The 23,974-nt window shown below is 31.6% G+C and overlaps 2 protein-coding genes across 2 annotated transcripts; both read right to left on the bottom strand.

Moving 5' to 3' along the window:
- Nucleotides 1-2,470: 2,470 nt before the first annotated feature.
- Nucleotides 2,471-4,380, bottom strand: LOTGIDRAFT_84232 (hypothetical protein; the record flags this gene model as incomplete). The annotated part of the gene is made up of 4 exons (XM_009065357.1): nucleotides 2,471-2,707; nucleotides 2,980-3,068; nucleotides 3,281-3,630; nucleotides 4,313-4,380. Coding segments are annotated over 4 exons (744 nt in total), but the record flags the coding sequence as incomplete, so codon positions are not given.
- An 8,678-nt stretch (nucleotides 4,381-13,058) lies between these two features.
- On the bottom strand, nucleotides 13,059-23,824 carry LOTGIDRAFT_177546 (hypothetical protein; the record flags this gene model as incomplete). The annotated part of the gene is made up of 7 exons (XM_009065655.1): nucleotides 13,059-13,304; nucleotides 15,367-15,501; nucleotides 16,153-16,238; nucleotides 16,766-16,846; nucleotides 17,295-17,444; nucleotides 19,520-19,622; nucleotides 23,729-23,824. 7 exons carry the CDS (start codon nucleotides 23,822-23,824, stop codon nucleotides 13,059-13,061), a joined length of 897 nt encoding a protein of 298 aa, XP_009063903.1.
- Between the last annotated feature and the right edge of the window lie 150 nt (nucleotides 23,825-23,974).

Below are 23,974 nucleotides of genomic sequence, written 5' to 3'. Positions count from 1 at the left end.
GTACAAACCCAGGGTTTGTTAGTGTAACTGAAATGCAGGCGTCCGTGCCAAAGAGCATTTTGCTCTCTCTTTGGAGAAATTGATCGCTGCTTATAATTCCAAAAACTAAAACATTCTAGAAAAGTTTATATGTATTTGAATAGGTGACTGTTTAATATTATTTTACATCGTGGTTTGTAGCGTCAACTAATCGTGATTATTATTACCCTATCTATATATCAGAGTTCGGGGTCAGTAGTGACAATTGTTTTAATCGTAAAAATTGTTTTGAACTGGCCAAGTTTAATGTTAAATGCATCGTAACAAAGTGCAATGAATAGTTATAGTCGGGATCGTAGACTGCACACAAAACAACCCCATTGTAACGCATTGTAACGTATGTGATCGCATATGAACGGAAGTTAAGTTTGTGACAGGCCCATTGATACAGGGAGCTGTCATCCCAAACACAATGACTGCTGGTGGAAAAGATCTGGCCTTGTATTCCCCAACTTATAAATAATTTGACCATCACTCTGTCTGGAGTTCAAACTGACCATGTCTGAATGTCGAGTTAGTAATTTAACCCTGCCTCAATGAACTTTCGCATTTTAACTGCATGGATCTTGAAATGTGACCTGAATGCATCAATTTTATAACCAGGATGTTGACAGTATACAATTATTCAAAAGGTTATAATATATCATATGCACTTTGTAAGGAGATCTTTAGAGGTATATGTTCGACTTCCGTTTGGCCAATCGTACGGCTCAGAAACGGGATTTCAACTAAGCTAAACAGTAATGGTGTTCACAGCTCACGGTCAAAATTTGAGCCATGAGTGTTCAGAACATTGTTCTAATGAGACTCTATCATATATAGAAATAGACAGTGGAATTTTTATTTTGGGATACTATTGAATGAATTGTGCGATTTTCTTACTTATCCAGTACTTCTGTAGACTATACATATACATGCATTTCTTCAAGGCCCAAAACAACCCCCAACAACAATTGCGAATCTGTCTCTTTAAGATAGATCAAATCTTTTTCTTTGCCCATCAGAACAACAATGTATATCATTTAAATTTTTTAATAACTTCAAAACAATATATTAACATAAATATTTATACAACTCAATAATAATAAAAAATAGGTTATTAATTAAAGACTTATGATTATGATTTGAATAATAAAAGTCTATTCTATTTGAGATGGTACACTGCAAAAGCTACATTTCAGCTTGCCATAATCCAAAAAGGGAGAAAACCTTCTCAACCTTAGTAAAAGTAATAACAAATCAAGACATCTGGTTTACAGAGTAATTTGGTGATCTCCACCTATAAATATTTTCTGATATTGTCCCACCTCACCAAATTCACCATAGTCTGTTAGATTTGTTGAAGATTGTCACAGAAAAAGAAGATAAATTCTTAAGATGTTAAAAGGGTAACAAGAGATTCTTACAGTATATGGTAATTAACAATTCAATTTTATTTCAATTAGCCAATCTGCTTTTCTACTTGTCAATCCCAATATTTACTAGTCAATCACATTTTCAATTGTCAATCCCAATTTCAACTAGTCAATCCCATTTTTACTAGTCAATTCCATCCAAACTAGTCAATCCCATTTTAATTGTCAATCCCAATTTTAGCTAATCAATCCCAATTTTTACTAATCAATCCCAATTTTTACTAATCCATCCCGATTTTTACTAGTCAATCCCATTGTAATTATGTATATTTATCAATTATGTACTGGTACGGACAAATTCAGCAAATTTATAAAATTTAACGCAGAAAAAATATTTCGCAGGAATGACACAAGATCTGGCAAGAATAATTTCAGTCTCTCAAAGAACTTTTACCTTTAATGTGGCAAGACATTGTAACAGATTCATAGAGTCAAAATGTTCCTGGTATTATCAGATACTTCATTGGCATTATATCAATTTCTAATAAAATTGCTGAAAGTGTCAGTACAATAAACAATTGTTTTATAAGCTACAGTATATAAAAAAAAAATTTTCTAAGGTAATAAATTCAATTTCCTTTTTCTGTGACAATCTTCTTGGAGTTCTATTGGAACTCTGGAAGTGCTCTGGAATGAACACAAAACTCTTAGAGTGAGCTCTGAGTCATAATGATGAAATGTATCATGCTGGATTTTCAAGTAAAGACTCTTTCACCATTGATTTCAATATCATCATACATGGTGTCCTGAAAAATAGAAAGTTGGTCATTTTTAAATTTACACAAAAATACCCATTTTCATAACACAATGTATATAAAACTTCACAAATAAAACAAATTTCCATATTTTCTCCATTTCATTTGATCATGAGTCATTTCTAGGTACTAGGAAATGGATTCTGATGGAAAAAATTACATTCTCCCAAATCAAAACAGAAATTTGAGATATACTTCCTTCTTTTCAACTCTAATTGGGCTAATAGTTGGAAAGAAACATAACATGAGAAATTTATTTACCATTTCTTCATCAGAATCATCTTGGTTTTCATCTAAACCTGTAGTATCAGCTCCATTCCTATACAGAATTCTAACAGCTTCATTATAACCGCGACCATTAGCTAGCGCAATGGCTGTTAGTCCACCATAGGTTTTCTTATTAATATCAGTGTTAGGTGAACTCAGTATAAAATGTAAGAGGTCTTCATTGCCTTGTTCTGCAGCGTAATGTAAAATTGTTCTTCCACTTTTACCATCCTGTAAAATAAAATTACATAATTCATAAAAAATTGATATTAAACATTTTATATTTTTCTGAACCATTGACAGCCGATTTTTTTGAAATTTTCCATAAATTTTATTGAATTTTTTTTTACAAATTTCTCCAAAATTCCATAACCTACTTTCTTTTTTACACATGAATAAACACAGTTTCATTAAATTTTGGAAATTTTTCATGTCCTTGGTAAGTGTGTAAAAACCCACTTCCCTATTAAACTAAATCTTTCCCAGCGACATAATAAACTTACCGCTATGTTAATAGGGGCTCGATTTTCCAACAAAAGCCGCATGCTATCATAATGGTTACCAAGGGCTGCTAAATGTAAACAACTCAACCCTGAAAAAAAAAAAAAAAATTTTTTTAAAACACTTTAGTACTGTTGCTTCATAATTTCAAATTGATAATCATTTCTCATTCATGCATATTTTCGTGCAATTTTTGCCAGTTCTTACATAATTTTTTTAGCTTTACAATGGACCATTTTTTTGAGAGCAAATTTTCACTATTGTATGGGAAATGGGAACACAAAATAAAAGTATCTCTCTTACCATCATAATTTCTGATTTCTAAATCTTGTGGAATCTTTTGGTATGGAATCTCGTAGCTGTTAACGTTGATCTCATTATGAAAGACAGGTGTCAATAAGAGTTTAGCAATATTTTGGTATCCTTTCTGAGCAGCGATGTGTAAAGGGGTGTTGCCTTTATGATCTCGGATGTCAATTTGAGCTCCGCCCACTATCAGTCTGCGTACAATTTCTGGTTGGTTGGTTAACACAGCTAGATGTAAGGGTGTTTGTGACAGTCTGTTTTGAAAATTTAACCATTCGTATGTGGGGGCTATGGATATGAGCTGCATAGATATTTCCCCATTGAGAATAATGGAGTTATGGAGATCTCTGAAATATAAGAATTACAAAATTTATAATATTGATTAAGTCAGCTATAGGCCTAATGCATGAAGCCAATGCAGTCTTTTTGCTTTGCACTTCATTGTTCTCGTGCAAAACTTTTTTTAATTGATCAAATGTCTTTCTTTGTTTAAATGAGCTAAAAGAGGGTGTGGCACTTTCCTTTTTTTAAACACAATAAAATTTGAACTGCATTCAATCATTCAAAATTTGCAAACATATTATTTTGTGTACGGTATTTCTAAAATAAGGTCATCACAACTTTAGGAAAATCATTGAATAGGTTTATTATCGTAGCATGTGAGTTGGTGAACTCTGCAAGGGAGCAAGTTGGAGTTTCCAATGTTACTAAAAATAGTAACCAATTGCGCACAGTCATATACCTAGTTATCACAATGACCCAGATTTCTAGGTTAAAATATTCAAGGCTTATGTCCTGTTCGAAATTTACCCTGGTTAAACCCAGACGACAAGGAAATTTAACAAACAAAAGCCACCTTTAACCCGAAGAGACGCTTATAAAGTTTTCCGCTCAAATCTGGTTAAGTGTGCCCAATAGGGCATATAGTCCAAATCAATGAAGATAATGTATTCCACAGGCGTTCGAAAATTACTACATCTCTTTTATCTACAGGAAATTGTGACCATTCAAATTAAGAACAAAACTTACGTATCACCGTCTTCGTCGGGTTGATAAAATTGAATTGCATATTCTTCACTATTTAAGTTTGTTGGTTCTACAATTTCTCTGATTTCCGATCTGGGAAACAAGTCTATGCTTTCTGAACAACAACCACTGTCAAATCTGTCTAAGTCTTTTAACCTATTTTTCACGGTCTCGTCAATGACACTTTGTGGCACAACCGAGCATGATTCTTGCACAGGTGAGGACGAATTTTCATTTCTGCTGTGACAGGTGAAGTCATGTGTTGCCACTTTTGCAGACCTCACTTTGTTCAGAGAAATAGAGTCTGTAATCACTTCATTTGAACAGCTGTCCGTTACTTGAAGTCCACGAAGTAATATTTGAACATTGTCTAAACCACTATAATTACTTGAATTATACCCATCGTCAGAAACACTTGTAAAAACGCCTGAATCTATCTGATCACTACAGGGAACACCGACACCACGTAACTTTTCGAATGCCTTTGGTCTTGATTCAACGCTGGGAAAGAATCCGTCCACCTCGTCCAAAGCCAAATCTTCCTCAACGTCCGTAGGTAAATTAGCCATGTCTAAAAAATCTATCGTTCCTTACTTAACGATGATAATTTCAACAATTGTGAAGAAATTCGAAAAACGGTGTACAAATAGGACAGTCTATTCACCTACAAAGGAAAAACCAAATGGCTTATTTCGTCTCTAATGCGTCATCAGCTCTCGAATATCAAGTCGTGGGTTTTAACATCTTCCCATCAGCTAGGTTAATCGAGACTAGGGGGATTTCCCCATGACTATTTACAGTCCTTTCATAAGTTTCAGATTGAAATAAATCGTTCTCCCGTATCAGCGTGCAGCAGTGTAATTTCCAATTATAAGCTTAGCCTTACTCTAATTATGCAGTTATATTAAAAATTCCTAAACTGCGATTGGTTTTGACCTTTTTATTTTAATTGTAGAGGCTTACTTTATTTATTTCCACTCAATACAATCATGACAGAAGCCAAAAGTTAACCGTGGTTTTCTACTGAACGAAGTCATACATATGAAACCGAACTTTTAAAATTACAATTACCATAACGATCGATACTTGACAATTATGAAAAGTTAGAAAATGCTGTCAAAATTAGATTCCAAATTCTGTTCATGTTTGGTTTAAGTAGGTTAAAGATGGGTTGTCTTATTTTCATTTATGAAAATAAAAATGCTAATAATTATATGAATAGAAAGTAGAGGTGTTTTAATGACTTGGAAAAATACCAGTTTGACTCACGTGTCCACAATTAATTCATAATTAGCTAAATTAGAAGAGAATTACCAGCAGAATTCCAATGAGTGAACGATCAATTAAAGTCAAAAAGTATTTTTGGTTTATCGAGACAGTACATACATGTAGGCCTACATTTATGATTGGTTAAAACTATTTATGATATGCAATAAGAATACACATAGTGTGCTAAAAAAAAGGAAACTCATCTTTAACAGTAAAATTTTACTAATTGATGCAAGAACCTACTTAAAAACCTAACGCTATAGCTGTTGGTCAAATTGTCATGTGATTGTGAAATTTTTAAATATTAGGTCGGTCAATTTATTTGACTAATCGTAGGCCTACTTTTGCCCCAGAAACTGGAATTTTTTTAGCTGAGCTAATCAGTTATAGTGTTCACAACACACCGTCGAAATTTGAGCCTTCAAACCCATGTGTCCAGAATTATCTGCGTTTGAATGTTAAAATGATGACTTGTCAATGTAAGATACTTTGTGATACCGGTATATAGAAAACATATATATAGAAAAAGTGAGTAAAATTCCTAGCTTGAAGTATTTTAAAGGAATTATGTGATTTTCTAGTACTTCTAAAGATTATTTACATATATTCAAGACTAAAATTAACCCTTCATAATGGCACAACTGTCCCTAAGTGGATGGAAAATTGGTTTAGGTTTTTTTACCTCAGTCCCGTTCAACCCAATCTATTATCTTTCAAACTTATTGGAACAAAAATGAAATCAATGAAAATCAATTTGACTATCTGAATCTCGATTCCTTAATTTAACCTTTGATGGCCTTCTTACGTTAAAGGGACATTACGCTTTTTGTCAAATGTTTTCATAATTAAAAACATCGTAATTTATACCTGAAAATGTTTCTAAAATATGCCATTTATATCTATGTAACTTCTTGGTCAAATTGAATTTATTTAAAAGGGTTAATTAAAAACGGGAAGTACTTATTGTTAATTAAGCAGTTTGACCTAGGTTTGGTGTTTTAAAGGCTCGTTATATTTAGTTAAAACCTTTAGAATACGTATGACATACGTGTCTACAATTAAGCGTTTATTTTGCTCAAATCCGTACAGTAGTTTTCCAACAGCTTCCAAAAAAGCATAACGAACTTACAAAACCTTATATGTTTTTAAATATTTTTGGCGTTTAAAAATTAACGACTGGATTTTTTTAGTTAAAGCTGTAAGACACGTTAAAGGGCACATTTCTCTATATTTTGGTGTATGGTTTTCACAAATTTGAGCAAAAAATAATTTCGACCTACAAAAAAAGCGGAGGTAGGTAGGTAGATGACAAGTTAACGTTCGCTTCCAGCGGATGCTGATATCGCAAACTAGGTAGTTGTTGGTTTGGTTGTTGATTCTTCGTTAGATCTGGTCGGGTCGAATGACATGGCGGTGAAACTCGGCCGTGGATGGTGTGGCGTGAGTTAATCGGTCTCCTTCATTCTTCCAAACTCGTTCTGATCATGGTATTTTTTGTTGATTGGTAGTCGAATGGTAGTCGTTGGTTTGGTTAAAAGCGGAATGTCCCTTTAATATTTATACTTACGCACCGAAGTGAAACGTTGGTCCTGGTTCTAAAATCTACACTCCCATTTTATAGTGACCCCAAAATGCGGCAAATTCTTCTTATACGTACACGTATAATAAAATATCTTATTATATATGAGTTATTGCCCTTTCAATTGTTTTGAAAACATGTTAAATATTTTATAGCTCCTGAACACTCAAGAAAGCACAATTCGGAATTTGAAATTTTATTTATCAACCAATGAACTCTATCTTAAATCAATAACATTGGAAACTATTTGATAGGGGTTATTGCCCTTGTTCTTCGAAACGTGTTCAAAATATTGTTCAACCATATTAAAAATAAAGAGCTTGCCAGACAAGGTGACAAACGCCTACTGACAGCTGTTAGTGTTAGAAACAGTAACATATTTCTCATAAAGGTCTTTGAAAAACTGAAAATTTATAAATATCTCATTCACTGTCACCGTCTTCATTAGCCCACAAGGTGCAGAAGAGTAGGACGTAAAACTCCATTCATTTCATTCACTGTCACTTCTTAATACAGAGTTTTTTTTTTACTGCAAAAGTAATTCGGTCCTATCCAGTTTCATCCGAATAACTTCCAGTAATTTTCGCACTGGCAAAACAATTTATTCGGTTATAACCAGAAGTTATCTAGATAGAAAATTCTACCTCCAGGTGGAAATCTTCCGCATACGATCCAGATAAGTAGAAATGCTAAACCATATGACATCTTTATAAGTATATTACGTGGGGTATAAAATGGCGTCTCCCTTTGACAGGGGCGTTAAAGAGGAAATACTTGAAAATCCAACAAAAGTACACGAATATGAATGGGAAGATAAAAAGGAAAATTATTTTTATTTTATAACTGTCACATGAGGTGTTACTAAAAATAAAAAGTTATCTTGATGACTTTTCCCGGCAGTGAGGATTACAGTGCAAAGCAAACCGAACAGAATCGAATCGAATCGAATTGAAACGGATTTTTCTAAACGGATAATTCCAAAAGCGTTCATCCGGTTGTTACCAATACGAACTTGACCTGGATCTAATCAACATATATTTAGTATATCAATTTTCATCAAAATCGGATACAAAATTTTGCCTTTATCGTGTCTACAATCCAAATTTGATTCTTTGTTATTAAATCGAGGCAAAAACCTTCGAAACCTTTCATCTTATTGTTATCAAAATCTAACTTGATCTGAGATTAATCATTAATCATAATACCAAGTTTCATTAAGATCGGATACAATCTGTAGCCTCTATTGTGCTTACAAGAAATATGGAAGGGACCATTGTAGGTGAATAAAAATATTATATTTTGATCTGAATTATTAGACTTGTTCATTCAATAGCTAGCTCGTAAACACTCCAGTATAGTCACAATTCTCGACGGATTTTGACGTAACTTGTAGATTATCATCTTAGGATGAAATAAAACATATTGAAAATCAATAAAAACGGAAAATATTTTATATAAGTTATTATTGAATCATTAGCCAAATATTCTCGTTTACAATCAAAGCTGCCCGTGCGCCCCATCTTATTTCACTGACTGTCAAAAATAGAGGACCAGCAAATTCAAATGTGCTCAAAAAACTAAATTTTATGTAACAAGATGGTTCAGTTGACTAACTGTTGGTATAAACCCATTATAATTTGAGGAAGGAACAATTAGTAACAGTTATATATTTTATTATCATATTTCCATGAATAACTTTCTTATACAATGTAATTAAAGGGGACTTGATGGGTTCCCATATTTTTATTTATGAAAATGAAAATGCTAATACTTATATGAATAGAAAGTAGAGGTATTCTTATGACTTGGAAAAATACCAGTTTGTCTCACATGTCCGTAATTAATTCATAATTAGCTAAATTAGAAGAGAATTACCAGTGACAATCAAGAAAAGTCAAAAAGTCTTTTTTTGAACATATATTTATGATTAATTAAATTTCTAAATAATTATATGCAATAATAACATAATGATATGATTAAGAATACATGATAATTCATTAGAAATACAAATTAATCAAATAGTTTGCTTAAATTGACATTAAAAAATAAGGAAACCCATCTTTAATATTAGACTAGAATGTATAAAATACTACATACAAGTTGGAAGCTATTCCATTTGTCTTAATCTGAATAATAAGCATGTCCAACTTCAGTAGGGACACAAGCTGAAATAAATCAGGTATCTGAAGATCACACAGGTGAAAATCTGAATACAACATGTTTCAGGGTCTGTTTTAATATTTTTATATCCCTCTACAATTGATGTTTTGAATGAGCAATATTTCAACAATGAAAAAATATTTTGTTATTGTAACCCAGCATATCAAATATTTTGTTTTTGTGTTTCTTCAGTGGTTGATTCCACATTCCAGATTTTGTACTCAGAAAATATGAAGAATTAAAGGCCCAGAGAACTCATTTCTGACAATTTTGAGGTACCAAAAACATATTAAAATCTATCTTTTTGATTAAGTACAAAGACACTGTAAATGAAACAATCTCTTCTGAATTGAAGAAGGTTTTGCTGGGGCTTAATTCTCACTTGCTGGGGCCCAGCCCTGACGGACCCCACCCTAACAACAGGACTGGCAATTGGTGATCTGATACAATTTTTTTTTACACCATGTTCCATGTCATTACAATATCCAAATGCTCCTTTCAATTGAATATTTTTTTTTATCATTTTATAGTTAGTGCTTAACCAATATATGTATATGAAAGTTAAAGGGATTGTGAAGAGGTTTTCTACATTTTTTATGTGTATCAGGGACACTGATTTGCACCATTCTATTCGATTCAGATAAAAAGTAGACATACATATCACAAAGACAATATTATGAGATAAGCACATTCCTTTAATAAAAACTTCAGCACAATATAATAAAGAAGCACAAGATATATGGATATACTATTTCTATATCTTATGCTTCTTTAGAAATAGTATATCCATATATCTTATGCTTCTTTAGAAATAGTATATCCATATATCTTATGCTTCTTTAGAAATAGTATATCCATATATCTTATGCTTCTTTAGAAATAGTATATCCATATATCTTGCGCTTCATTAGAAATAGTATATCCATATATCTTATGCTTCTTTAGAAATAGTATATCCATATATCTTATGCTTCTTAAGAAATAGTATATCCATATATTTTGTGCTTCTTTACCTATGCCTATTTCTATCTTACAAACAGTACACAATATAATGTTTCAACACAATTTATACTGGCGTAAAAAAAATGTGCTTGTTTCATAACAATGTCTAGTGTAATATAGTCTTATATCAGATACAGTTATATAGCATGTATAAAACAAAAGAAAAATGTAAAGAAATATTTCAACTGAAATTCAAAGGGAATTATTTGTTCTTTAAATATTCGATGTTTAAAAACTTTATCTATGTAGTCATTTTATTCCAATCAATAATATTTTTTTTTAAATTATCAAGTTTATTACAAAACATATTAATATATTTTACAAAACATTTATTGCCTTCTTTTAATTTTACTATTTCTCAGTTTAAAAACAGTCAGAATTTATGAATTAAATTATACTGAATACAAATATTTTTTAACCCTCAGAAATAACTTGATAACTTAATTTAAACAAGCAGTTCACATCTAATAAACTCCCAAAACATCAACAATTTTGATGAAGCCTTGAAATCATCAATTCTATATTGTGTAAGTCATGGGCAATAACTCTTCTTAGTGATCCGTGATATTACTGATATATCAAACTTTCATTTTGTTTTGACACAGTGGGAGCCAGTCATAAAAAATATAAACACCTATATTATACAAGGATAACAATTTAGGTTCACAATTAAGGATCCTTTCTACCAGCTGGTCCTTGGCCAAACCTCTTGGCATTGATCTTTACTGGATTTACAGATTGACTTTTTCAAGGTCATTGGACTATCAGACGCTGATAGAGTTTGGAACCCACAGCAGTCATTTGCTCAACATAAACAAGCAAATGACATCATGTAAAGAACCAACACTTTAACCGACTGTGCTATAGAACCTCAAAAAATATGTCCGTTGAAATTCTGGATTTAAATGCATCTAACCACCAATGAATACATTTTAGGATGTATGAAATTATTAGAAGGCCTGGCATTACCTTTAAATATTACATCAAACTTTAAACAACATACACAAACTTAATAATATAATACACAAACTTTAACATGGTATAGAGCAGTCCATTTTGTTTCCTGTGTAATGAAAATTAACACTGTAATTTTGTGATGCAAATAAAAGGTGTATTCTAAGAAGCAATAGAGACTGAATACACCTTTTGTTCAAGGTCCAAAATCCCAGCGTTGGGGAGGGAAGAAATTTGATTGGCTGGCAGTTACTCATCAAAGTATGAATGTTCAAGAGGCCTGTCTTTAGACAGTTACTGAAGTGGCTATATTAAAAATAAAATCTAATGAAAGCCTGGTCTAAATCAAATCAAGACTGTTTTACCTCAGAAAGAAAAAGGTTAGACCTAGGACCAATATTTGTATATTTCTTCTTAAACTAAGCCTACCCAAAATTCAAATTTACAGTCCCTGTTTGTCTTAAATCATACAGAGATGTACACACATGCAGAGATGTACACACATGCAGAGATGTACACACATGCAGAGATGTAAACACATACAGAGATGTATACACATACAGAGATGTATACACATACAGAGATGTAAACATACAGAGATGTATACACATACAGAGATGTAAACATACAGAGATGTAAACATACAGAGATGTACACAAATATCTTTCTATTAATATACAAAGAATGTAACATGGTACTTTCATTGCAGAATCATCAGAGAATCAAAATTTGTCCATTTTATAAAGTGAATACTGATAATCTTAAAATGTCTTGGCCTTGATAAAAAATATAAATTTCTTTAAATTTACAATGAAGATAGTGGACCACAGCCATATACGCCCTTTACGGCATGCAGATGGTAAAAACAAAACATCCATTTTAAGTTTCATCAAAATCGGTTGAAAACTAAGAGAGAAATAGCGTATTCAAGATTTTGGGGCAAGGGCAATAACTCTGCTTCTAACAGTCGAAAATAGCTCAAATTCGAACTTGATCTTCGTTTTATGAATATGTATACACATACTGAATTTCATTTGATTCCATCAAAAACTATAGTTTTTAGAGCATTTACAAGCAAATGCCGACGGTTGGACGGACAGGGATGCCGACAATATACGTCCACATAGAGATATGGGCGTATAAAAAGGAACAAACTACCATTCAAGACATTTCAACCAAAAATGTCAAAAATTTCAAATGAAAATTGTCTTCTTTAAAAACGAGTCAGTAATAACGTTTTTAGACATTCTTATTCTAACAGTACTATTTTGAAGCTGATATTCTAATTCTCATGAAAATAATCTTGATAAGACAAACCAAAGGAAATTGCAAGGACAGCAGACATACTTTGATATGTACAAGTACACAAAATATACAACATAACGATACATAACATACCAAAATGACAACAAACATGTCACATACATTGGGATATATACATAATATCCTCGTACATCACACATTAACCCGTTTATGTACACAGAGCCTGTTTCATTCATTACTTCACTCATCATGGACCATCTTTAATATTATATCAAACAAAATCAAAACTGCTGTAGTAAGTAGCACCATTTAAAAAAACATAATTCCTTTTTTCACAGCACACTAGCTGACAAAAAATGTTAAAAATCAACAACCTTGCTGAATGATCATAATTCGAGACCAGAACCAATCAAACAGGCCCATTCCATTATGTTGTACACACACCTTTAAATGATTCAAGGGAAGTAACTTTGTACCAGTATTCATTAACACCATAACCCAAAACAAAATTCTTCAAACAAATCAATGTTTATGTCCCACTGCCAAAATAACTGGTAAAATAGCACCCACTACTAAGGCTAGCAGTTCGATTTTTTTAAATCCTTTATGTTCTCTCACTATCACAGTTCCATCTGGACTTTTATGATGTGAATGTTCGGTGGAGATTTCAGGTAAGACGTGTACTGTGGCTACATAAAGAAATGTTCCTGCACTAAATAACATGGCTATTCCTGTTGTGTGCATGTCACTTAAAGTTTCTTTACTTTGCTGAAAAAAACATAAAATTTCACAAATTAAAACAAAAACAATATACAGTAGAATTTCAAATTTTCAATCTCTTAATCCTAAATTTTAACACTTGTAGAAGAATTGAAGAATAACCAACTGTTATCGTCTGCAAGACAGAGCGTCATCATCAAATCAGATTCATTTTCCTTTCAACTGCATGTTCCACATTATCAACAGGGTGGAAAATGATTGGCTAGAGATTTTTGTCTCCCGGTGTGTCCGTTTCAGTCGGCGAAATTCTTGACTTGACTCTAGTCGGCGACAAAATTTGTAGCATCTGGGCATTTTTTATTTTTTAGGCTCCAAAGTTACGGGTAGCCTATAAAAATAGTGTAGAACTAATAATAGGCCTAGATTTAGATCTATGTAGACTATTTTGATAAGTGAAATGTTATCAATTCTAGACTTCCACTAATAGACCAAGAATTATGTTCTAAATGGATTGCTAATATCCAGAGAGAAAATTTTGTTCCAAGTAAACATCATGTGGTTTGCAGTGAACATTTCCATAGTAAGGATTATGTCAGTGGTGGGTATTTTTTTTTACTGTAACAAATAGGCCTAGGCTATCTTAAGGTGGATATAATTTATAAACCTGGTATACCAATTTTAAAATGAATGTGTAAATGAATTAAAGATATGTAGCCTATGATGAGAAATAGGGCAACCACATCTCAAAAGGGTAAATCTCCTGTAAACGCTAATTAGTCTACAGTTCTTTACCTGTAATTTGAACAAATTTGGCATCTATAGGCCCACTGTGAAGTCCGATGCTAATAAAGAAATAACACCACCATGGACGAATATATAGTGAACGATTTATTTTGAACAATAAGGCATCAAGGAGACACCAATTAAATAAAACTGTATTGTTTTTGGGACAGTAGCCTACATCTAGGCCATTTTAGTGACTAAAATTTTATAAAGTGCGAGTTTATTATCATGCTACAGAGTCAATTGACACCCAACTTATAAGGCCTTCCATAACATTTAGAGACCTATTGTATTCATTTAAGCCCAGTAACCTCTTTCGCACAGTAGGCCTAGGCCTATGCCTATTGTGGAAGACCTAATAATAATGAGTTTCACTAAAACTTTCAACTCATCATAATTGAAAATATAATGAAATAGCCAGATAGGTAGAAAAAGCTTTATTCTCTAAATAATGAACTATGGTGGCCCATGAGCGCCATAACTGTTTTATTATTTTATTTATGAAAATACCTTTCTTTTTAATTTGAATTCATTTAAATTTCACTTTCATTTTGGTTTCAAATTAATTTTACTTTCATTTTGTTTTTTATTTTACTTTCATGAAAGTAAAAGTAAAATTATTTTAAAAACAAAACGAAAATGAAATAAAAAGTAAAATGATTTTAAAAACAAAACAAAAGTGAAATAAAAAGTAAAAATGAAATGAAAGTAAAATGAATTTAAAAACGAAATGAAATGAAAGTAAAATAAAAAAACGAAATGAGAGTAAAATAAAATAAAAAACGAAATGAAAGTAAAACGAATTTAACAACAAAATGAAAGTAAAATAAAAACAAAATGAAAGTAAAATAAAAACGAAATGAAAGTAAAATAAAAAACGAAATGAAAGTAAAATAAAAATAAAAGTAAAATAAAAAACGAAATGAAAGTAAAATGAATTTAAAATCAAAATGAAAGTGAAATAAAAATGAATTCAAATTAAAAAGAATATTTTTTTCATAAATAAAATAATAAAATAGCTATGGCGCTCATGGGCCACCATACCGAAGCGTTTTTTTTTTAAATTTGTGTTTGAGAGAAACGAACAACAAACTTCAGTCTATCAAAAGATTATCCATTGTAAACAAACGGAACATCCGGGTATTCAACGATAAAACTCCCCGGACTTTTAATGGCCGCCGTCGCTCCATGACGGCACGAATCTTTAACATTGAGTCAATGGGAGTCACATGATCAATGTAGACTCTAGTTTCTATATATAACTCTATTGTATCCATCTTTATCAGGTCAAATCTGTCCACATTAAAAATAAAAAAATATGACTTACATTACTAAGACTAAAATATGTTATACAAGCTGTTAACGGAGCTGCTATAGAAAAACATAACAAATGTTTTCTAATTCGAGATCTATCAAAACCAGCATGTAATAAAAATGAAACTAAACCAAATGCTGCCGGTGCCTAAAACATAATTATTCCAGATTACAAATTCATCAAAATATTATTGTTGAAGCTATGCAGTGCAATGAGCCTTGTTGCCACGGTAACAATTTTTTGGATAGTACTCTCTTCCTAATTTTGAGATACAACAATTTGGAGAAAAAAAATATGCGTTCAATGGGTCCAGCTAAGGAATTATTTGTGGTCTGAGTCCAAATTGTTGCTGTTAGCCAAAATATTCAGTTAACATGTTTTATCTTTCAATATCAAAATAATAAGATGTTATATAAGAAAATACAATGGTGCAATAAATAAATATTATAAGAGTGATTGAAATGTTTGTTTTTAATTGTGCCTTCAGGCAGAAAGATCTTTATTAGGTCACAACAAAAATATTGTTATATGCTCAGGTTTTTGTTATCTGAATAAAATGGTAACAGTTCAACAGAAACATGTATACTATCACTTTGTCTTGTAAACAAGTATATTCCTAAAATAGTATTTCTGTAATCAAATATGCTCAAATTCAGCTCTTTTGAAACAGGTTAATGCTATAGGCTAACCAGACATGTGAGTGCGCTCATAAGGGACTGATATGAATATGCCAAAGGCAAACTTATGTCGGACAAATTTTTGGCTGTGGGCTAACAAATATCTAAACAAGTAAATTACCTTATGTAACATAATAGCTATAAACACTACCATAGTTATATGACTTTCTGCTAGTGTAATAGCTGCTCCCAATGCAATACCATCAGCTACAAAGTTTCAATAATACATATTTATACATATATAAAAACATGGAACTTTAAACAATAAAAAAAATATCTTATATTCCTAAAACATAGGCTTGCGGCAAGCGAATACACCCACCAGCAGCTTGATAAAACAAACTCTTTATCGTAGCCTGTAGAGTGAGCACGAGCCAAAAAAGTGAAAAAGCACGATATCAGAGTTTTATGCAATATCTCTCAAGCAAATCATCCGTGTGGGAGTATAAAAAGGAATATCGATACAATTTTTTTCGAACCAGAAAAATATTCCAGTCTGAATTTCAATGTATGAATGAATTAAATAAAATTGGGCTAAATTTATTAAGAATAACACTATGTGAAAGTAAATAATTCAACTTTCAGCTATATGTAACACAATTCCTAATCTCTTAAACAATACTATAAGGTGAAAGTCTGGAAGTGACCAGAGTCCTAACTTTCATGGTAGATTATGTTTTATAAAGCAAAGTTTTAGATGACTATTTTCATTGATAATCATTTTAAAATTCTACCTGCAGCATGTACAACTAAACCTATAGTAGCTGTTATTTTATTTCTTTTTTGAGCTAGAGTTTCTCCTGCTGATTCAGCATCTACAAAAAAACAATTAAGAATTATTAAATGAGTAATGTATGTCATACCAGAAAGGGGTCATTATTGAGCACTCAATTCATCAAATACTTAGTTTTAGTGGAATTGCATAAACTACAGATGTCTGATTGAAAATTGGAATGGTGCAAAATGATGCTATCAGTGTCCCCTTTACACAAGCAAAATTTACAAAACCTCTTAAAGCCTTGCTGCAGACGACAGAAACTAGCTTAACTGCCCGCCTCAAGAGGTTGGGAGCTGAGCGGTTTCCCCTGTGTGTGCTGAATTTTTAGTGAGATTTCTGCTTCGGGAGGCTGTGAGGAATATATTTATCTTTTTGATATTTTCTGCCTCAAGAGGCCAGAAATTCACCGTGTGTGGGCTTATAGTATGTTAGTGCATATTTTGCATTTTGCTTCTGATATTTTTAGAATGAAAAGAACACTGTACCTGTAGATGAATGATGGTGTCCACCTCCTATCTGATCAACTAATAACATAAATATAAACCCAGCAACTAAACTTATTCCTATTTTACTGTGTTCTTCTGACATATCATGATGATGTCCATGTTCATGTTCATGTTTCTCTGCTGGTTTAACTACGAGTGTTTTTTCTTTATTACCGGTAATGCTGTCTGCTAGTTTTTCTACGTGATGTTCATGGTGACTGTGGCCTCCTGAAATGAATTAAAACGCTGCTATAATTTCAGTGTTATTCATTCTGCATTTTAAATGGTGATATGTACAATGAGAGAAATTTTGCAGAATGAACCCCATTTAGATTTTCTTTAAACAATGATTTCCAATTATACCCAACTTTCATTTCTGTTTTTTTATTAGTTTTTATTTTTAGTTTAGCCACTTCACAGTAGGGTCTAACAACCGGAGTCTTGAACATCAGTCAAATTAACGTTTTGACCTAAACTGACGACGTTTGCTTAAACCAATCAAATTTAACTGGGTCAATTTGGAATATCCGGTGTTTTTCTATTTTCAATTTCAGTGGACTTGATAAACTAGTCTATTGCTACAGAAAAAAATACCTTTTGATCATGTCACAAAACACCAACACTAGAGAAAGCGTAATTTAATTGCTTAAAGCAGGTTACTAATAAATAAAAACACAAAATTTGGGTCTCATTTTAATTAGACTGGATTTCGTGCCTTCTTAAGTTATCAATCTACATCATAAAAGTCCCCTTTTTTTTATTTCATCTGAATGATCATCTGTTTATTTTATGTCACAATGTAATAATATCGAAAGCAAGTATGAAAATATAGCAAGTTTAGTGGAAATTCAGAAGTTTCTAGAAGAATTTTACATGATCGTTAATCTAATAATGCTATATGAATATGTATCAGGGCATTTTTAGTGGACAGTTTTTTGTCTGATACGAAGTACTGTGAAAAATCTGTCACGAATGGTGCCTACTGGATTATTCACAAATACAAAACAAATGATCTGTAGAACAAGGGCAATAACTCAACATGGATATTGATATTTTTGGAGTATTTTATATGATAATTCATCCTAATGTAAGCTTAATTAAAATGAGGAGTACATACAATATTTCAGTCATAATGCCTTCCAGAGAGATTAAAAGAAACTCTCTTGCATATTTCATATGTATAGAAACCATAAACAAATATGACCTATAAAAACTTGTTTGAATAAGAGTCTTTAAGGAATAAAACCATCTGTTCAAATAAATGTCAATGTTATGTAGATAATGTTAATTTATATAGATTTCATATTTGATCATTATAACAATATGACAGAATAATTTAGTTTATTTTTAGATTCCTTTAGTGATATAACACTAGTTAACTGTAATAGATAACAATCATGTTAATAAATAACTTGTAGTGTTCCATTAGCCCACATAGTGCAGTAAAGTAGGAAGTAAAACTCCATTCATTTCATTCCATTTACAAAATAACAGAGCAATGAGAATATATAGTTAAACAAGTGATTAGTTATAAAGTGAATACATAACTGTCATTGTTATCCATAAAATTGTGTCCAGTTATTCATTACCTAATTACTAAATGCCACTTAAAGGGACAGATGCGCTATTTTGGGGGTTGATTTGTGTCTTTAAAATATGTATGTATTCAGAAGTTATGTCAGAAAATCACATGATTCCGTTAAAAATACTCCAAATTAGGAATTTTACTCACTATTTTAATAATATTATGTGTTTTCTATTTAGCTTATATCACAGAGTATCTTAAATTGACAGGTCATTATTTTAACATTCATAAATGGATAATTCTGGACACATGGATTTGAAGACTCAAATTTTGACGGTGACCTATGAACACTATTACTGATTGGCTTAGCTAAAAAAAAAATCCCATATCTGCAACTTAAGTATGATTGGTCAAAAAGAATGGCACATCTGTCCCTTTAAGGAAAGTATTAGAGGGTGACAACTCTCAGAAGCACTGGCACAGGTATCAGAATCTTTTTTACCTTGAGGAAGATTCAAATCCATGGCACCAAAATGCCTACCGACTGAGCTACTCCACTGCCACAAAAAAGACTATGTTCCAAAACAGCTTTAAAGAGAAGTGTTGACTTAGGGTGAGCTTCAAATATTCTCCCTGGGCTCACCTTTTTTAAAACCAATCCAGGAGCAACATTTGTAAGTAATATGAAAAGTTAAATTACCTCCCCCTGAATACATAGCATGTACACCTTCAGGAATAATAACTGCCAGGGCTGTTCCAACTAATAAACCTGCTCCTAATACTGTTATCAATTTTAATTTTTCCTGAAAAAATAGAAATCATTATTGTCTTGGCAAAGTGAAACATTTTTCGAATTATTTTTATGAGAGTTAGAATATCAGCCTCAAAATAGTAATGTTAGTCTTTAACTGCATTGATAAAAATATAATCACGAGCACACATTATGTCTTTAATATTTGTTTTTACCGAGGCCAATTTTCAGCCAATATTTGGGACTTTTTTTTTGTTTAAACTTCTAGGAGAGAAATGAGTTTTTGTTAACGTAAACATACAAAAAATTATATTTCTTTCAACACAAAGACATTCTAAGACAAACAGTTCTATTTTAAGGCTGAAAATCCAAGATGAAATATATTTTTTTTAACAATGAATTGTCACATGATTGCAATGTAGTCCTGTACATATAGTCATACTTTTTACATTGAAATAAGTCTGTTATTTTGTTAGAGTTTTTAGGTTAATTAGTTTTAAGAAAACTCAGGTCAAGGTATAATCAATTTTGTCTTATACCTTGACTACAATAGCCAACTTTCTAGAATCATAGGCATTTGGATTGTACATTAGTCTATTTTAATATAGCCAATCAGATCGCTCAACAGGCTACTGGTAGATAAAAAGTCATAATGTTTACTGTCTTTCTGTCGAGGACTCATATTGGCTATATTCACTGGAGTACAATCCAATCAAATCACTGCATTCCATGATACAGGAAGAATTGCTAAATATTGCAGTTTGTAATAAAATAATAAAGTAAGCTAAAACTGAAACATTAACCCATACATTGTAGGTAGGTCATCAGTCATTTCCATATCAAATTTACAATTCAATTTTATCAATTACTGTATTAACGATACATTTATAGCTAAGATTATCTATCCAGTAATCCACTTTTTCGATATAAGATAATAGAAACAATTTTATGAACAATATCTGTCAAGAAAAAGGTTTCAAGTAAAAACCAATCTTGTCCTGTTTAATGATGTTCTAACATATTAATAAATATATTTCAAGCTCTTCTTTAATTTATTAAATGTATTCAATTGTATTTTATGCATCACAAATTACTTCTGAATAGAGCTGAGTATTGTTAAACATGCTACGGCATGATACCATACATATCATACATATTGCGATATGGGGTAATGGGATAAAAATTAACATTTTATCTTCAAAGTTTCTATATATATATACTAATTCATAACTTTATAACTGTGATATTTAGTTAGTTGATAGAAGTGGTTAGCATCCACTGTCTAACAATTTCAGTGAAAAAACTTGTTATATCATAAACCAACTTATAAATATCCCCACTTTTTATGGAATGAGAGGTATCACCGAGTATCGATACACAATACGATATGCATATCATGGTATGTTGTATCGCGATCCATTGATTCACAAATATATCGTGTCAGCACTACTACTGAAGAAGTATGTGCAACCTTCAAAAACACAATAATTGCATTTCTTTTGTACACTAATTTTTCAATTTTGCTTAACATTGCTTGGTTTGAAGTCAATGGAGGGAGTAATCCTTATTTATGACATTCACTTATAATTTTTATTTTTTTAAATCCAAATTATTTAGGTTTTTTTCACCAATACATTTATTTTTAACTCTGCTGATGGAAAATTTTTCGCAATACGAAATGAAATTGGCGCAAACTGCAAACTTATTAAAACCTATACCTACATTAATATGTTAAGGGTTCTTCTGCCCCATTCGATTGCCAACTCTTTGCCCATAAGGATAAACATTAACACAGTTTAATTAAAATTCAATTAAATAAATATATAAATTAATCAAAACTTGACCAAACTTTTGTTTGTTTAATATAGCCATTTCAGTTAGGAACTACAGACAGGCCTCTTGAACATTGGTCTGACACAATAACCTTTTGACCTAACCTGATGACCTCCGATTTTACCAATCAAGTTTATATCTTATAGATCTCTTTATTTGTGACCTTGGTCAGTGCCTTTAAATGGTAGTTTTTAAGAACACATAAGTTTTGTGGACGCCTTGTCAAATTTGAAAAAAAAAATTAACATGAATTCTAAATCAATCTCAATCTAACTATCTTCTTGATCAAACTGAATTGATTTTAATAGGGTTAATTAAAAACGGAGAGAAATAATTGTTAATTAAGCAGTTTTGGTGTTTGGCTTTATAATGGCTGATTGTAATTCATATTTTTCTATAATTAGGTGTTTATTTTACTCGAATCCGTACAGTAGTTTTTAACAGCTTCATAAAAGCTTAACAAATTTAAAAACCTTACATAATGTTTTTAAATATCTTTGGCGTTTAAAAATTAACGGTTGGATTGTTTTAGTTAAAACTTTCAGATACCCTTAAGGGCACATTACATTAGAATTTGGTGTATAGTTTATACAAATTTAAGCAAAAAAATTGAATGTCTCCTTAAGCTTTTACATAAGCTGTTATCTCTTACACCAAAAACTGTACTATTACAATCTTATGAAGGTTTTAATTTCATTTCAATCAATTAAATTTTAATCCACTATTTTAGAGTCAGATGCACTATTATAATGATTGTTTCTAAATCTTATTTCTTTGTCTTATATCTTCCTTTGTTGAAAACAAAATTTACAAATCATGCTTCTCTCTCTACATTTCATAAATAGTCACAGGTTAATGAACTGGTGCCGGATTAGCATAGGCTTCGGCTTGTTTCCGAAACCTTACTTATTTTCTGTAAAAAATTTCATTTAATATAGAAATAAAATATTGTTTAAACCACAATGAACTGGAGACAATTATCAAACTTGTTTGTTGTTACAAATCCTGTCAAAGAGGCGATAATCTTGTCGTATAAGCAGGGGCACAAGCGATATTTTACTTAAGACTCTAATAGGCGACGAAAATCTTGAGTTCAGACCGCTTGTTGCATGCACCTTAAGTTATAATCTCCAAAATTGTAAGTGGACAAAAAAAGGCATACAAATTACAATAAATCAAAACACCTTAGAAAAATTATATCTAGACCCCATGTTTATTCACATGACTTAATGATGTCAAGCTATATTTGAAGTGACTGTTCACAATTTAGTATTTTTATATTGTGAGTTAAACCCATTTAAAAGATGATGTTCAAAGTTAAAACTGTTTTAAATTACATATTTTCTGCAAAATGAAATTTAAATATATACTGATACTCTTTCCTGTTGCTGGAGATAGATACCACCTGCAATCACTTCAAATAGTGACATCCAAAGTTCTAATAAAAAAGAGTGGTTGTTAACATTGTGGTCCGAGTTGTCTTTGAAAGTTGGTCTGAGTTGTATTTAACATTGGTCCAAGTCTTAAACAAAAGTGATCCGAGTTTACTTATTCGGGTCAAAGCTGTCTTTTTAAAAAATTTGGTCTGACTTTTCTTGTGTTCAAAGTGTTGGAGACTTTTTCCAAAGAGTGATGATTGCAGAGAAGCAGAGAAGTCTTATAAACTATCTATTAATAATATCTCTTCAAGGAAACTTATTGAATACATGGTCATAGGCTTAAAGGGACAGATCAGAACCGCCATTGTTTGTGACCAAATATACTTCAGTCTAGGAAACGGGAATTTTTTAGCTTAAAAGAGTACATCATATATCTAGATGGTAATTTCCAAGATTAAAATAAACTTTATTGCTTTGCCATGGTAAAAAAAAAGAAACACATTTTTGCCATTTATGGTGGCAATTAAACAGACTTTGTCAACATTCATGTATACATGCCAGGTGTTACCATATCAAAAAATCAAATCATAAAATAGGCCTGTAACTAACATTTGCAAGCATGGAAAAATGTTATACATTACAATTCTGTTATCATCTGATCGGTAACAGTTTAACAAGCAGAGCGAGATTATAATATGAGATCTTAGGCAAAAGTCTAAATTGAATCTTAGGCAAAAGTCTAAATTGAATCTGAACCATCGCCTTGTGCAAAGCTATGTATAAATATATGATCAGCTTTGTCAGTCAGGACAGATAGCAATAAGAAAATGGATGTTAGCTAGGTAATTGTCTTTTGCCTACTTTTGGATATTTAAATAACATACATTTTTACTATGACATTTCCTTGAAGATTAGGATTAGGCCTAACAGTTCCAAACAAACTCACCTCTGACAGAGTAAATGCTAATGGAATGATACCTGAAAGGTAACAACCGACTAGCATAGCCAGTGATAACAATATCAATGTCACAATATCATCCATTGTGACAGGCTTTGTAAAAATAACCAATTAAAGTCTGTTCAATTTTACTACAGAGTACACGTACTTGCCATGTTGTTATTACTTTAAATTATTGACAGCGCATGTCATTATACAAGAGTGTACCCAATATGACGTCAAGTGCGTAACCAG

The sequence above is a fragment of the Lottia gigantea genome (assembly GCF_000327385.1).
Source record: "Lottia gigantea unplaced genomic scaffold LOTGIsca_7, whole genome shotgun sequence".
In the NCBI taxonomy this organism is placed as follows: Eukaryota; Metazoa; Mollusca; class Gastropoda; family Lottiidae; genus Lottia; species Lottia gigantea.
The sequence above is the reverse complement of the archived record's forward strand: the minus strand, read 5'-3'. Positions and strand labels throughout refer to the sequence as shown.